The sequence below is a fragment of the Mycetomoellerius zeteki genome, unplaced genomic scaffold (genome assembly GCF_001594055.1).
Source record: "Mycetomoellerius zeteki isolate Tzet28-1 unplaced genomic scaffold, Tzet1.0 scaffold51, whole genome shotgun sequence".
Classification (NCBI taxonomy): domain Eukaryota; kingdom Metazoa; phylum Arthropoda; class Insecta; order Hymenoptera; family Formicidae; genus Mycetomoellerius; species Mycetomoellerius zeteki.
This window is the reverse complement of record NW_017257512.1, coordinates 665,581-679,788: the sequence shown is the minus strand read 5'-3', so window position 1 is coordinate 679,788 and position 14,208 is coordinate 665,581. Positions and strand designations below refer to the sequence as shown.

The window sequence follows — 14,208 nt, the reverse complement described above, 5'->3', positions numbered from 1 at the left end:
CGTGCGTTCGCTCATTACGACTGCCAGTCGTTGACGGCGAATCTAGGCTACGCTGCGAAGCTCCGGGGGATTCTCTTGGCCAGGAGAAGAAACACGGCCACCGGAGCGTCCGCCGCCAGTGCTCTGAGAGCATCCACGCCTGACGAGACCCCCGAGGAGGATGCCGGCGATGGGAAAGGTATATAAAAAAGAAAAGACAGTTATACTATTGTAGTTATCATAAAAGTTCTGATTTACTCTTCGGATTTTACATACATTCCGAAACAACGGCAATTGTTCCTCGAAGTATAGTAAGAATAGTAAAGATCATCATGTTCAATAACCATTCACCATCAGTCTGCTAACGGTCGGATTTGGTCTTGGTACCATTAATTTAAATGACATCGAGGTTCTATCGCACCTGACATACATTTCTTGCATCATTTAACTTCTGTTTCGCTCAATGAAACATTTCTTGCGAGGACAATGATTCGAAACTGTTGAGCAAGTTGAAGTAACTTGTCATTTCTTCGCATCTAAGGAACTCGAATGGTAGCGAGACCAAATTCGACAGCTAGCAGATTGACTAGTGGCAAATGGTTATTAAATGATCTTTATTTTGAGGAATAATTGTTATTGTTTCAGAATAAATTTGTACGTAAAAATCGAAGAATGATTCAGCGCTATTTTGATAACCTAATACAAATGAAAAGGATTTAAAAGAATCATGCTAATGTTCTCACTGACGGTTTCAGATAACGACCTGCTGGAATCGTGTCCCTTTTTCCGCAACGAGATCGGCGGTGAGGGGGAACGCGAGGTTGGCCTCACTCGCTGCTCTCAGGGTAACGGAATTCACAGACCATCGTTGTCTTACGGTGTCTCCGTCCTGGAGCCGCTGCCCGGTGAGACTTTGTGGAAGAATACTTGTCCACTGCAGAAACGGCCCCTGCCCATTGAGAGCATCGATGAAGGAGCCCATTACTATCGGCGATACTTTCTCGGTAAGTAAAGACGCGCATCTGTGCTTGCCTAAATCTTTTGTCGCGAGATATCTGATTACATGCTGCGTATATTATAAACGGAAATTTAATTTTTTTAAATCAAACTTTCAACGACCAGATCAACACTATGAAATTATAAAATAGTTTGCTACACTACACTATTTAATAATTGAAGTAAAATACACATAAACTAGAAATATATATATAATATATATATATAAATATGGAAAATTTAACGCAATCGATTATTCACTCAAAGTATCTCATGGACGAGCATATAAAGAGAACGGAATCTTATTACAGGACGAGAGCATCAGAACTGGTTCGGCATGGATGAACAACTAGGACCGGTAGCTATCAGTGTCCGCAAAGATGTCAATCAGTACCGCGTGATCGTGCGCACATCGGAATTACTAACGCTACGTGGCTCTGTGCCGGAGGAGGCCCTCGGCATTAGGCCGCAAGGCCGACCGCCTACAAGGGAACTCCTTGAATTGGTTGCGCCGGAGGTACAATTGGGCTGTTTAAGGCTCGGCACACCGGCAGCCGAGGAAGCGCTAGCCAGATTGGACGAGCAGGGATTGTCCAATAAGTACAAAGTTGGCGTGTTATATTGCCGATCCGGCCAAAGTTCCGAAGAAGAGATGTACAACAATCAGCATGCTGGTCCAGCCTTCCTGGAGTTCTTGGACACCATTGGTACGCAGTGCTCTTTATTATAACTTTTGCTCTTAAATATTGAAGCTATAGTTCAAAATACATAAGGTATGTTAAAGCATTGAAATCAACATCAAAATACGTTCCTACAAGTAAAAAATATTAAAAGTATCTAAAAATATATAAATAAATATTTTGCTATATATAAAAATCAATGAAGGTAAACAAATATTTACAAAACATAGGGTTTGCGCATTTATACCATGCTGTTTCTTTAGCATAAATGTTTAATATCTATCTCTTGTCAAGAACATTTGTCCACTTTTTCCATATTAATATTAAAAAATTGCTCGTTTAATTTTTATAATTTTTGCTTTTTCTTGTCTATTAGGAGATACAGTTCTTTACAGTTCTTTACAGTTAGAAAGCTTTTCACGTTTGCATTTACAAACGAGTTAACATAGTGTAGCGAGTTGAAAAAGTCTCTTTGAAAGTCAATAAAATTCTCTCGTAAACGCCGCAAATAAAGCAGCCAGAAAAGCGATTTACACATGGGTCTTACGCGATCCACTGGTCGCTTCGCGGATAGTTTGACTCGCTTTATCGGCGGTTAACCGATTCAATGTCCCGGAATGATTTTACTTACTGTACTTCGTGACGCTAATCATCCGCAAATTCACGCGTAATTTCGCGGTTGTTACGTATGGATTGTCCGAATGGAATTGTTGTGCTTACGATCACCTTAGTTATTCTTATTAACGATTACTGTCGCTTTCTAAAAGAGAAACGCGCACGTCCTGTTTTTTTTTCACGCGTCGCGCGTTGCGTTTCGCATCGCTTCTGTGAGGGCCTGACCGATGGTTATCTCCCGTTAATTCGTGGACGCGATTATTAGCTTTTCTACGTAATTCTGAAAACAACAAACAATTTAAAGAAATTTATATAAACACATTTTTTTCCTTTTCTTTTAAACTTAAATCATTTGATATAAAATATTGATATGCTTTTTACTTGTTCGTTTTATTTTACATTCTTTGGGAAGCTATGATTACGCCCAACAATTATATTTTAACGTAACAACTACGTGCGACTAAATCGCAGAAAATAGGATTGACAACGCCGTTCGACGTGCAAGCGTAAGCACGTCCTGAAGACGCGTAATGCGACCGACAATTCTTCGGTGCGCGCCGGGCAATTGAGATAATTGCATGTTTTCATGACAGGCCAAAGAATAAAACTGCGAGGATTCGAGGGTTACAAGGCTGGACTGGACACCAGAACTGACTCGACGGGTACACACGCTGTAGCGGCGACGCATCGCGGGACGGAAGTCACCTTTCACGTGTCCACCATGCTACCCTTCACGCTTAATAACCGGCAGCAGCTGCTGAGGAAGAGGCACATCGGAAATGACATAGTCACGATAGTTTTTCAGGTACAATTTTATTCCAGCCGTAAATTAAGGCCGCGCGATTACGCAATTGTATAATAATGATTGCGCGATGAAACATGTATATGACGCACGGCTCTCTTGCGGTTCACTAAATTTATTATTCAGCTCCGTCCGTAATAAACAACGTGAGACATCGCGATCGCGCCCCTGTGATTCACGTCGTTGAATATTTAATCGTGATGTCTCTCGCGTACTTGTGTTAGAATTTGAGAAATAATTTATTTTGCATTCGCAATACCGGTTCTTCAAGTCCAGCTAGATATTCAACAGGTGGTTTTGGTCGCATGTTTTATGTATATGAAAACACGATCTACGGAAAAAATGGTCTAAAACTATTCAAAAATTTAGTTAGATACAGATCTGAAAATAATTTTGTTGAATTATCAAAATAATTATGTTATAAGACGCTCAAGTTGGTCGCTACAATATCAAAGCTTTTTGCACCATTATACTTGAACGACTCACATAATTATTTTGATAGTCCAATAAAATTATTTTCAGATTTGTTTCTAGCTAAATTTTTAAATTCAGCAAAATCATTCTTTTTGTGTAGTTTAATGCAAGTTTAATGCTTATAATTAATAATTGTTTCTCCAGGAACCTGGTGCGTTGCCATTCAGTCCGCGAAGAATACGCTCCCAGTTTCAACATGTATTTATCATTGTGCGAGCCGTAAATCCTTGCACTGAGAACACACAATACAGCGTGGCAGTATCCAGGAGCAAAGAAGTACCCATCTTTGGACCGCCCGTTCCGCAGGGTGCTACGTTCACAAAAGGAAAGGCTTTCGCAGATTTTATGCTGGCGAAAGTCATAAACGCCGAAAATGCGGCTCACAGGTAAGTTAACTTTTTTCTTTCTCAGTTTTGTATGTCGATAAGATTAATGAAATCGAACATTATTTTTTACTAGATCCGAAAAATTCGCCACGATGGCCACGAGGACAAGACAGGAATATCTGAAGGATCTTGCTACGAACTATACTACTACCACAGTTGTCGACACAGGCCAAAAATTCTGTACGTTGAAATTTTAATAAATCCTAGAGTTCATAATAAGTAATTCATAATGATATAGTAGTAATTAAATTAAATTATCTGTTTAATTTATTTAATTAGATCAAAATTATTTTAATGACATTCTTGAGCTTATTGTTTTCTTTTTGCGGAACAGCGATGCTCTCCTTCAGTACCAAGAAGAAGACAATGGTGCGACCGAAACTCTCTTGCGACGCATCTCAACGCGGCGCGATTTGCTGGCAAGTCGTACTCGAGGACAGCAATCAGAATACCGATTGTTATTTAGGCATAAGCATAGATACCATTGTGCTGATCGAAGAGCACTCCAGGCAAATAGTATTCGTCACTCCATGCATGAGCGTGCTTGGATGGCACGCCCAAACAAATAGGTAAATGTCTTGTAATTTTAATATGCCAAATTAATTTATTACCTGCACGCACATCTACTAATTTGAAATTTAACTTCTTAACGTTAATGAAAAAAATCAAGTCTTTTAGTTTCCAATCGTAATAATTTCTTCTTAAGTCGCTTACCAGATCGCGCAACCGCCACTTACCGCATTATTCATGACTAGTTTAAGTATCGTAAAAACGCTCGCGAACGATTGGAAATCGGACGATTAATTGCAGACTAACATTTTTGCTTTGCTTTGCGGTACAGTTTAAGATTGTATCATCATCAAGGCGAGTGCATTACTATACACGTACGCGGTGATTACGGCGAGAGGGACGAGTTGATGGAAATTGTAGCTCGGCTGCGTGCCGTAACTCAAGGCGCGCCGGCCTCAGAGCTGTCGTTGAAGAGGAACAGTCTCGGACAATTGGGCTTCCACGTTCAGCCTGACGGTGTTGTGACGCAGGTCGAAAGTATGGGGCTGTCATGGCAGGCGGGCCTGAGGCAAGCATACAGGTTGGTCGAGATTTGCAAGGTAGCCGTGTCGACCTTGAGTCATGATCAAATGGTCGATCTACTGAAGACCAGCGTCCAGGTTACCGTCACTGTAATACCACCGACCAATGAAGGAAATCCGCGAAGGTACAGAATTCTAAACTATCTTATCCCGGCTTTTCTAGCTTTCAATCGATTTTTGTAATTGTTTCATAAAGAAAATCGAATATAAAATTAACCAATCTTATGTCAATTTTTTAATACATCGCTTTTATAAATTTAAATTTTAACTTTTAAATTAAATAGTTAGAACGATAAAACTAACTGAAATTTAGTTTCAGATTAACTAAATTAAAATATTCGATAAATTTTTCTTTTTTTTTACGACACAAAACAGAGGCTGCACGCTGCAAAACTGTCATTATCTGGCGAATAATTACGAAGGGGATTACGAGAACGTAACTAGCGCGGATAATACACCGAGTCAGCAAACGGCGATGTCGCATCAACGGCGATATGAACGATCATTCAGTCCGCCGCGATCGAGCAACAGCTCCGGGTACGGTACTGGATCAAGCTCTAGATCGTTCAACGATCCACGGTTTCCATTGGAGGGTACAATGACTAGCAGCAGTAGCGGACACAGTAGTGCCGATGATCGTTGGTGAGTGATTAACATCGAGATTGTATTAATTCTTACACGACTCATCATAACATTAACAAACCTTCTTTGAACTGTCGATCGTTGAACGTACAAAATTGCATGTAATATCACATCCTTATCGGATCCAATAAATATAAATTATTAGAATTAAATTAGAATTAATTATTATTAGAATTAATATAGATAACCATCTTACGCTTGATAAACGAATCGAAGGGACCAAAGTACTTCTTGTTTCAGGTACGAACTTTTGGAACCGCAAGATCAAGACGGTAATCACCGCCCAGATGGCACGCCGCCTCCATTACCAGTGCGACAAAATTACCAAGCCGTGACACCCAGCAAGTCCGGCCAGAAAAAAGATAAAACCCATTATGTCAGCGCCAAACAACTTGTAGACAGTTCAAAGCATCGTGATCATAGTCACGAGCATTATACGAAAGAGAGCAATTATGTATCATCAAAAATGATCCAGGAGAACGCGCGACACGAGAATTATCAACGGCAACTAGACAATGCGCATCGCGGTCAGGATCACATAACAACGAATTATGTAAAACTGCAAAAAGAGCGGTACGAGATCAAGCAAGAGAACCTGTATGCGTCTCAAAGGGAGCTCCATAAGAACGACGTGCAACATCACGGCCATCAGAAGCTTGGCGCATCGAATTCTCTGCCATTGGCTCACAATGCTATTTACAGTCTACCAAAATCAGGCAGCAACAACAATCTCGGCAGGTACGAGTATGAGCAATCCGGCGGCAAATATGACTATGAGACGCCCACAAAAGCGGAAAGAAATTTAAAGTACGAGATGCAGGAGGAGAAAATAATCGAACGGCCGACGGCCAAGTATGAGCACGACGTACGAGCTCACGAGAAGAGGATCGGTTATGAGTACCCGGAGGATATTTATGAGAGGAGAAATAGCAAGTACGACATGGAGATGGCCAAGTATGAAATGGAGTGTCAACATAATAACGAAAGGAAGCACAATAACGACAGCAATGGGGAGCACAATCGAGACCCTATAAAATATGAGATGCCGCACGACTTCAAAGTAGGCGAGAAGGTCACCTGCTTGAAGACCAGCATGTCAGAGCGACCAGTGCCTCACAAAGTAAGCGTTGAATACCGACAGTCGAAGGAATTCCCAGCAAGTCTACCACCAGAAATGAGGATAACTGACGTCAACTGTTCGGAGGTGACTACGATGCCTAGCGAGGATGAGCTCTCGAATGGCTCGGGTAGTGTGTCGCCTAGACTGCGACGTGCCAACAAACATCGCGGCGGCAATCGCACCCCATCCAGCGGCAGCTCTAGAAACCAAAGTCCTCGACCCAAGCCTGGTATGAGGAATTCACACCGGAATTCCGCGAACCTGACATCCAGCACATTGCAGGAAGACCTCATGAGATTGATCAATCCCGATTACATAGCTGATGATAGCCAGATCGTTAACAACAATCTCGTGAACAGCGTAATGAGCCCGAATCAAAATAAGATGAACAATAATATGCTGGAGATTCAAAACAGATGTAGGTCCAGGGAGAATCTGTGCGGCAACAGTACATCTACTTTGAGCGTGTTGCCTGCGAATGGACAGGAAAACGGAAACAATGGCTCGGAAGTGATTCTGACGATGGCCAGGCCAGCCACGGTGATCTCGAACGCCAGCACTGCCTCGAGTCCGGCACCGAGCGAAAATAAGTTGTCGAAAGAGGAAAGGTGTGAAAAATTATAGAATTTAATGATTAATTATGAAAAATTAAATTTTATTAATACAAAATATAATGTACGATTATATTATAAATAATAAGATACAAAAATGAAATTCTTAGATAAATAATTCACTTAGTAACGCATAATTTTTTTTTTTTTAGATTATCGCCGCGTGTCACGAAACCACTTCATCCAATTATGAAACCGCATAATAATCTAACGCCGATCAAAGACGTAAAGACTCGTAACGACACAAATGTTGACTGTTGGAAAAACCAGCATGCGGATTCCAACAGATCGACGAAGCAGCATCCTCAAGAATGGTCCGATGACAGGCTCATCGATGGATGCAATTCAAACGCGTAAGCATATATACAGCATTTGATCGGACATGCGATGTTAAATAGTTAATGAGAACATTGTATCTTTCACAGGAATCCCGTTTCGGACTTGCAGTCTCATCTATCCACTCTCGAGCTGAGAATGGTGAGGGAGACGCGTCTGCGACAGTCGTTGGAGGATGAGGTGCGCCGATTGCGCGACGAGAATCGACGTTTGCAGGAGTCCGAGAGCCTGCGACTCTCTTTGGAAGACGAAAACCGCCGTCTGAAGGACGAGAATCACGCAGCCGCGCAGCAACTCCGGCGTTTCACGGAATGGTTCTTTCAAACGATGGATCATCAATAATCAATATAATAATGAATTTTGAATATTATTTATATAAAGATGAAAGCATATCGTCACCAATGTTCTTCAAACATGAACTAAACGAGTTATCTTTATGTTCGATCGTTATCAATCAGATCGATAGCATTTACTTCGATCGCATTTTTTTTCTCGATCGCTCGGATCATGAACATGATCTTTGTAAGTACAGTATTAACGCGACTTTCGCCTAAACGTATAAATGTAGAATAGATCGATCAGAGACAACCGTAGGCGATTATGGAGATGCGTAAACACTGAGCGAAAATAATATATCCACAACTCTTTCGGCGATCTCTTCAGCATTTTGTATTATATAAATTCATTAGATTATTCTATTGTAAAGTATAAGTTACCATCGTACTATTTCTTCTACTCGAGAATTCGTGCGTTGACAACAGAACTATCATCTAGATCATCCGACCAAGTATGTGTCTGGATATTCATCTGTATGAGGGCAACGTGCGTTAAGCAATATCAACGTTTGATTTTACAAAAGCGACCAAATGACCAAATATTACTAGCGAGCTAAGGACCGCTTTAATTCTGTAATTTATTACGCATTTTATATTATATACAATCTTATATACATATAGAGTATTAATGGAAACGTCGCACACACTAAAGTGGACATTGGCACGAGAGCGACGCGCTTTTAGCAAGGAATTTCTCCTTTGAAATAAGTGACGAAGCATAATTTCCACATAATGTACGAAAGTGACGTTTCCCAAAGACCGTGAGTCTATCAATAAAGAGAAATGTTTACTTTAACGATATCTTCATTCCTGAAAAGAACCAAGTGTAAAGTATATTCCCATGTTTTTGTAATATGTAAGCGCTCGAAGGGCATTTTACGTAAGGAGTGGATAGCACGGGGATCAATTGAACTGTTACCACTGATTAGAATAAAATAGTTTATTGTAATCCACAGAAAAAAACAAGACATTTCCATGATGTCTTAAGATCTGTCTGTCTCACTGTTCTGTCAGTTTAACAATTAGCTGCGATTACACTCTCTTCAATTCGAGACCACGCGAAAACGCTCGCTCGCCGCCGTGTCGCGATACCGGCAGCAGCGACAGTCCTTAATACTAGATCTAGCCAGTATTCAGCTAGAATCCAGACTTACGAAGGATCGGATTATGCGTTTTGTATCTTTATAAGATAAAAAGAAGCTACGGCTTTTTATTGCCGCGCGACATCGCGATTCCGGCGGCTTACTACTGGCTGTTGCTATGTCGCGATACGCCTATCCTTCTAATCGCATTGCGGAAGAATAGCGCAGTATATTCTCCTTCCTTCGTTCTTTTTTCTCCTCGTGTTCACGACGTCCGGGTTGAATCCGAACCGTCGATCTCGACGCGATTATCGTTATCGATGTAATCAGAGACAAGCAAAATATTACTCCATTCTTGCGAGCGTCACGTCCATTCTCCATATCTCACTGTCTATTATTTATGCGTTAAATGTGTGTGTATCGATAATTAGCTCGTTTCTAATCTCTAGATCTATGTATATTGGCGTCCGAGGAACGCCCCGATTACTGCGCTTTCTGAGAGGAAAGTGATTATGCGAGAGAATATTTGACTGCCTATAATCGAAACACTGTGAAGTAATATTTCACGCAGCTCTGCGTGTAACGCTTACGTCACCGAGGCTCCTCTTCGGTTTTGTTCGCTTAAGTACATGAGAAGTTATGCTTAGCAAGTGTAATTAGTCGTAGAGATGTTTAAACATTCGGACTTAGTTTTACTCTAATAGCGCTTTTTTTTCCTATATACCTCTAATTAACACGCCCTCACGTGGAAGTACATCTCCATTACGAAGTTCTGGATGAAATATCGTTCGCGCGAATAAATCTCAAAGTTAGTGTCAAAGAACTATTTTAATGAAACCTTCACACAGTCATCTGCACGAGAGTTCAGATTCGTAATGTGTCATTCGTTGCAAGAGCTCTTTAATTGGCGAAGTATCGCATCGTCCGTCTGTCATGGAAATTAATAAAGCACGACGACTCGAGCAAATGAGATTGTCGTTCCGGCAAGAAAGCGAGTTTGAGATTTCCAATAGTATTCTCTTGCTGATTGAACCTGGCATAGGAACGACAATGCAAAATCCGAGGAATGTTTGAAAGACGTTTACAAGGATCTGGAGCATCTTTGTAACATTCTTCGGATGTTTGTATTTTCTGTCTCAAGAGCTTCGTCATGTCGTACAAGCCCGAAGTGCCCGATTCTATGAAAAGCAATGCGAACAATGGGGCTTCTACTAATCATATAAGTTAAACTAGACTCGCATTTAAGATCTCCTTTCGGATTAGAGGCTCAGTATGAATACGCTTCAGTGTCAAGGAAATGATGGAAACAAGCGGAATGAGTTGCGCATGATGAAAAGATTGATCAGTCCTATGAAGCATTCATAAGGAAACTAACAGCGTGGCTAACACGTGTCGTCACAGTATGCAGCATGAATCATGCACGTTCAGCAAGCAGGCTTTATGGCACATAAAGATAAATAAATATACCGGATGAATTCGATCAACAGCAACGGTTCTCACAATGAGACACAAAAAACTTCCAGGTATAATCCAGACCGTGATAGATAAAATTCTATGCATTGAACATTTACTAAGAAAATCATAAAAACAAATATAGATGTAGAGCATTTTTTAAAATACGAAATTTTATATATTCGCAGTTGATTTTATTGACAATTTACTTATTCATCTGTATACTGTAAATTCATCTGCATATTTATCTGCAATAATTAAAAACCGGTCATACGATCGTACCTAGAATATTTTTCCTTTGCGATAAAAAATCTCACTGACTATAAGCCTAATTAATATGTTAAAATATGCTCTGACGTATATAAAATGATGCTATAAGCAACTCGATCGTTCTTTCCCAATCAATTATCTTTACGATAAAAAGCGAGGCAACTTCGAGTAGTCGTATTTAAAAAAAAAAAGAAGAGAAAAAAGAGAGAAGTGTATGGCGAGTACTACTTTCTTACTTAGGGTAAAATACGGAATTGGAAGTAAAATGGGCACAGATAAAAAGACGGAGATTCTACCATCTACCGTGTACAATTTCTCACACACATTCTACAAGATATCCCACCTTTACTCCAAATCTATTTATAATAATGAGATGTTATATCGACGAATTTGAAATGTATTTTCTTCGAAGCGATTTTATGGGAAGTATAAGATAAAATTCCCGAGAGACCTGAATTACTCGATTAATTGTAAATGGAATTTCTCACAGTATTGCTAGTTTCGCTAATAAAGATCCATTTCAAACTCATCAAAGAACACGTCGAAACTCGGGGCAAGGGTGAGACATCCTTTGCGCAAGTGTCATAATTCCGAGCAATCGTTTGCGAACGAAGGCGAGAGAACATGACTGGCAAAGAGGCTTGATGAATCTCACGCGACGATATCGTCAGTTTCGTTATTATCATTTTTCGAAGTTTCTCAAAAGTCGCCATTCGTCTCACGCAAGATTTGCCTGATCGATGATTGCACACACGATCGCACTCACCGACGAAAGTCTACGGAAAATGTATTGATGCTTTACGATAAGCCAATTAACGTGGCCGCCGTCCCGGCAATCATTTTCATTCTGCTTTCCTACGCTCGCAAACATCACCGATAATACATCGATCGGAGGGCACATCCTCCATTAAATACAAAAATACTGTTCTGATGCACCATATCTTCACTTACTATCGCTACCATTATGCACATTATAATCCCTGTAGTCTTTAAAACGCTCCGTAATCGTGGACGAGGAAAGAATACTGAATAGGGGGGGGGGGGGGGAGTATGTGTTGTACAGTGTTTGTGTATATGTGTGCGTGTGTGAGAAAAAAGAATTGTATTGCGAATGTACCGAATTTCGACCATGAGAGCTCGTACTTATTTCTGGAGAGTCATATAACGCGCGCAATCTTTGCTCTCCTTTATTTCAGAGCCGGTCGCACCGACGTTGGTTGCAGCTAATTCGGAGCAGTGATTGTACATGCAAGCTATACATGGGTAATGTAGAATATATTACAAAAGATACATATGTACATGAGACTATACAAATATATAGTAATCAAAAAGATGATTGCTTTAATAAGTCTCGAGAGAGAGCTGCCGCTTGCAAATATCCTTAAGGGTGATTAATAATGATTATGATTATGCGATTTGCATTTCAGATCCTTTTTTTTTATAAGAAATCACTGCTCAGAGTCAGGCAGATCAGAATGTCGGTGAAACTCAGTCTCGGTGAACGTCAAGAGAGCCACACGACGGTACGCATGAAAAGAAGATAACGCTAACAGCAATACTAAATTCATATCAAGAAAAAATAGAGTAGCGATAACGGAAATTTAACGAGAGAAAATGATGTACAACATCGTTCTTTCCGCAGAAGAATCTTGCGTGAATTTTGATACGCGCGCGCCACAGACGACGGACTGTCATTGCGATATCGGTATTTCATGTTCCTTGATTAAAGTTAATACTACTGTCGTTTAATTAATTTTATAGTCGCAACACGGCGTTCACGGGATCGTATCGCGTCGCTCATTATCAACTACGGTTATTAAATCGTATAATTATATTTATATATATATATATACTTTGTTTTATATATATAATATAATATAATATAATATAGTATATATATTCAGCATCACAGTAAGATAGCGCCCTTCATTATTAAGTTATCGTCGATCAGCTCGGACATTATATTTTCATTCCTGTCAACAACATACTTTACAACAATCCGCTTTAAACATCATCAAAGAATCCCGGCATGCGTCCGGCATGCAGCGAGTTTTACGTACTACAGACAGGCGACGGGTATCGATCACCTGCGAAAAATTGGGAGAGTATTAATTAAAAATCGTAGGATGTGGATCGTAGAGCCGCGTCTGATTGAAGGCGATTAATAGTGGAGAAGCGTGACTACCGGTTTTACGCGTGGGTCGACGATTAACTAAACATGATCATAGTCACAATGCAAGTGCGATCGTAAGGGTCGCCATTCTGTTTTTTTTTCTTCGCGACGGATTAAAAAGATGAGACAAAACGAATACGAATCTCTAGAGCGCATGAATGAAGGCGCCACGGACAGTTCTCGAGTCTCATCACCGGACAAGAGTAAACGCATTCTTATATTAAGACGGAAGAGAGATTATGCATGATCGATGATCAAACGATACACGATTTATAATACAATGATACTAAAGCGCGCTCCTATTCTATTTTGCAGTAAAATATCATCTGCCACTCAGATGATTCAGATTCAAAGATCAAGGATGATGAACTGTCGGACGTTCATTCCGCCTCTATCGACAAACAGTAAAATAGAGAAATCTTACAAATCTAGATACTTAGAGTTATTCCGAAAATAAATAGTTATAAAAATAAGCGAGAATTTTATGCTTAAAAATACCTTAGGGTAAGAACTTAATTAGTTTGCACCACATGCGGAGTGGAATGTGTTTCCCTTACTAGATCGTAGAAGCGTAATTCTAACAGAAGTTCAACTACCAAGTGTAAAAAACATTAACGGCAACTTGTCAATCGTCATAATTATCAATAGTGCAATAGCTCAAATAGAAAAAACGTGAATCAATAAATAAGAGTGCAACAAGAGATTATATACGTATGACAGTGACGATCGCCGACAAACGCATCCGTCGGCGATATCGTCGGCAAATTGTATAATTCGTAGAATAAATAACTATGCTCCAAAAAGATCGGTCTACCCGTGAAGATAGAGATTAGGTACAATATTCGATTCTTTTTCCACTCTTTCTCCTCCCCCTTTTATACCGCAAGTCACAGCTCTATACGCACTGTGGAAGAATCAAGAGAAATATTTACACATAAAAATACTCGAATCACGAGTTGACGATCAGCGAGACAACGGGGGAGCGACTCTCACGATTCCGTCTATTAACTTAAAAAGTGGGGAAAACTTTTTTGTACTTTTCTACAATTTTCTCTCTCCATATCTACTTTTATACTCTATAGAAGATACTAACGGCGATATATCCCCGACGGTAACGTAAACGTTGTCTCGCAAGGACCCGCGGCGTCGTTGCAAAACGAGAGG

At 40.2% G+C, this 14,208-nt stretch overlaps 1 protein-coding gene across 1 annotated transcript in view; it reads left to right on the top strand.

The window, feature by feature from the left end:
* Window positions 1-9,037, top strand: part of LOC108727586 (signal-induced proliferation-associated 1-like protein 1) — a 72,719-nt gene extending 63,682 nt beyond the window's left edge. Inside the window, exons 4-15 of the mRNA XM_018455755.1 lie at window positions 47-178; window positions 735-983; window positions 1,287-1,682; window positions 2,864-3,075; window positions 3,691-3,932; window positions 4,006-4,112; window positions 4,267-4,501; window positions 4,774-5,148; window positions 5,399-5,665; window positions 5,906-7,393; window positions 7,549-7,749; window positions 7,822-9,037. Coding sequence (XP_018311257.1) covers window positions 47-178; window positions 735-983; window positions 1,287-1,682; window positions 2,864-3,075; window positions 3,691-3,932; window positions 4,006-4,112; window positions 4,267-4,501; window positions 4,774-5,148; window positions 5,399-5,665; window positions 5,906-7,393; window positions 7,549-7,749; window positions 7,822-8,074 — 4,157 coding nt within the window. The 3' untranslated portion in view covers window positions 8,075-9,037. The remainder of the gene's footprint in view (window positions 1-46; window positions 179-734; window positions 984-1,286; window positions 1,683-2,863; window positions 3,076-3,690; window positions 3,933-4,005; window positions 4,113-4,266; window positions 4,502-4,773; window positions 5,149-5,398; window positions 5,666-5,905; window positions 7,394-7,548; window positions 7,750-7,821) is intronic.
* Window positions 9,038-14,208: the final 5,171 nt, after the last annotated feature.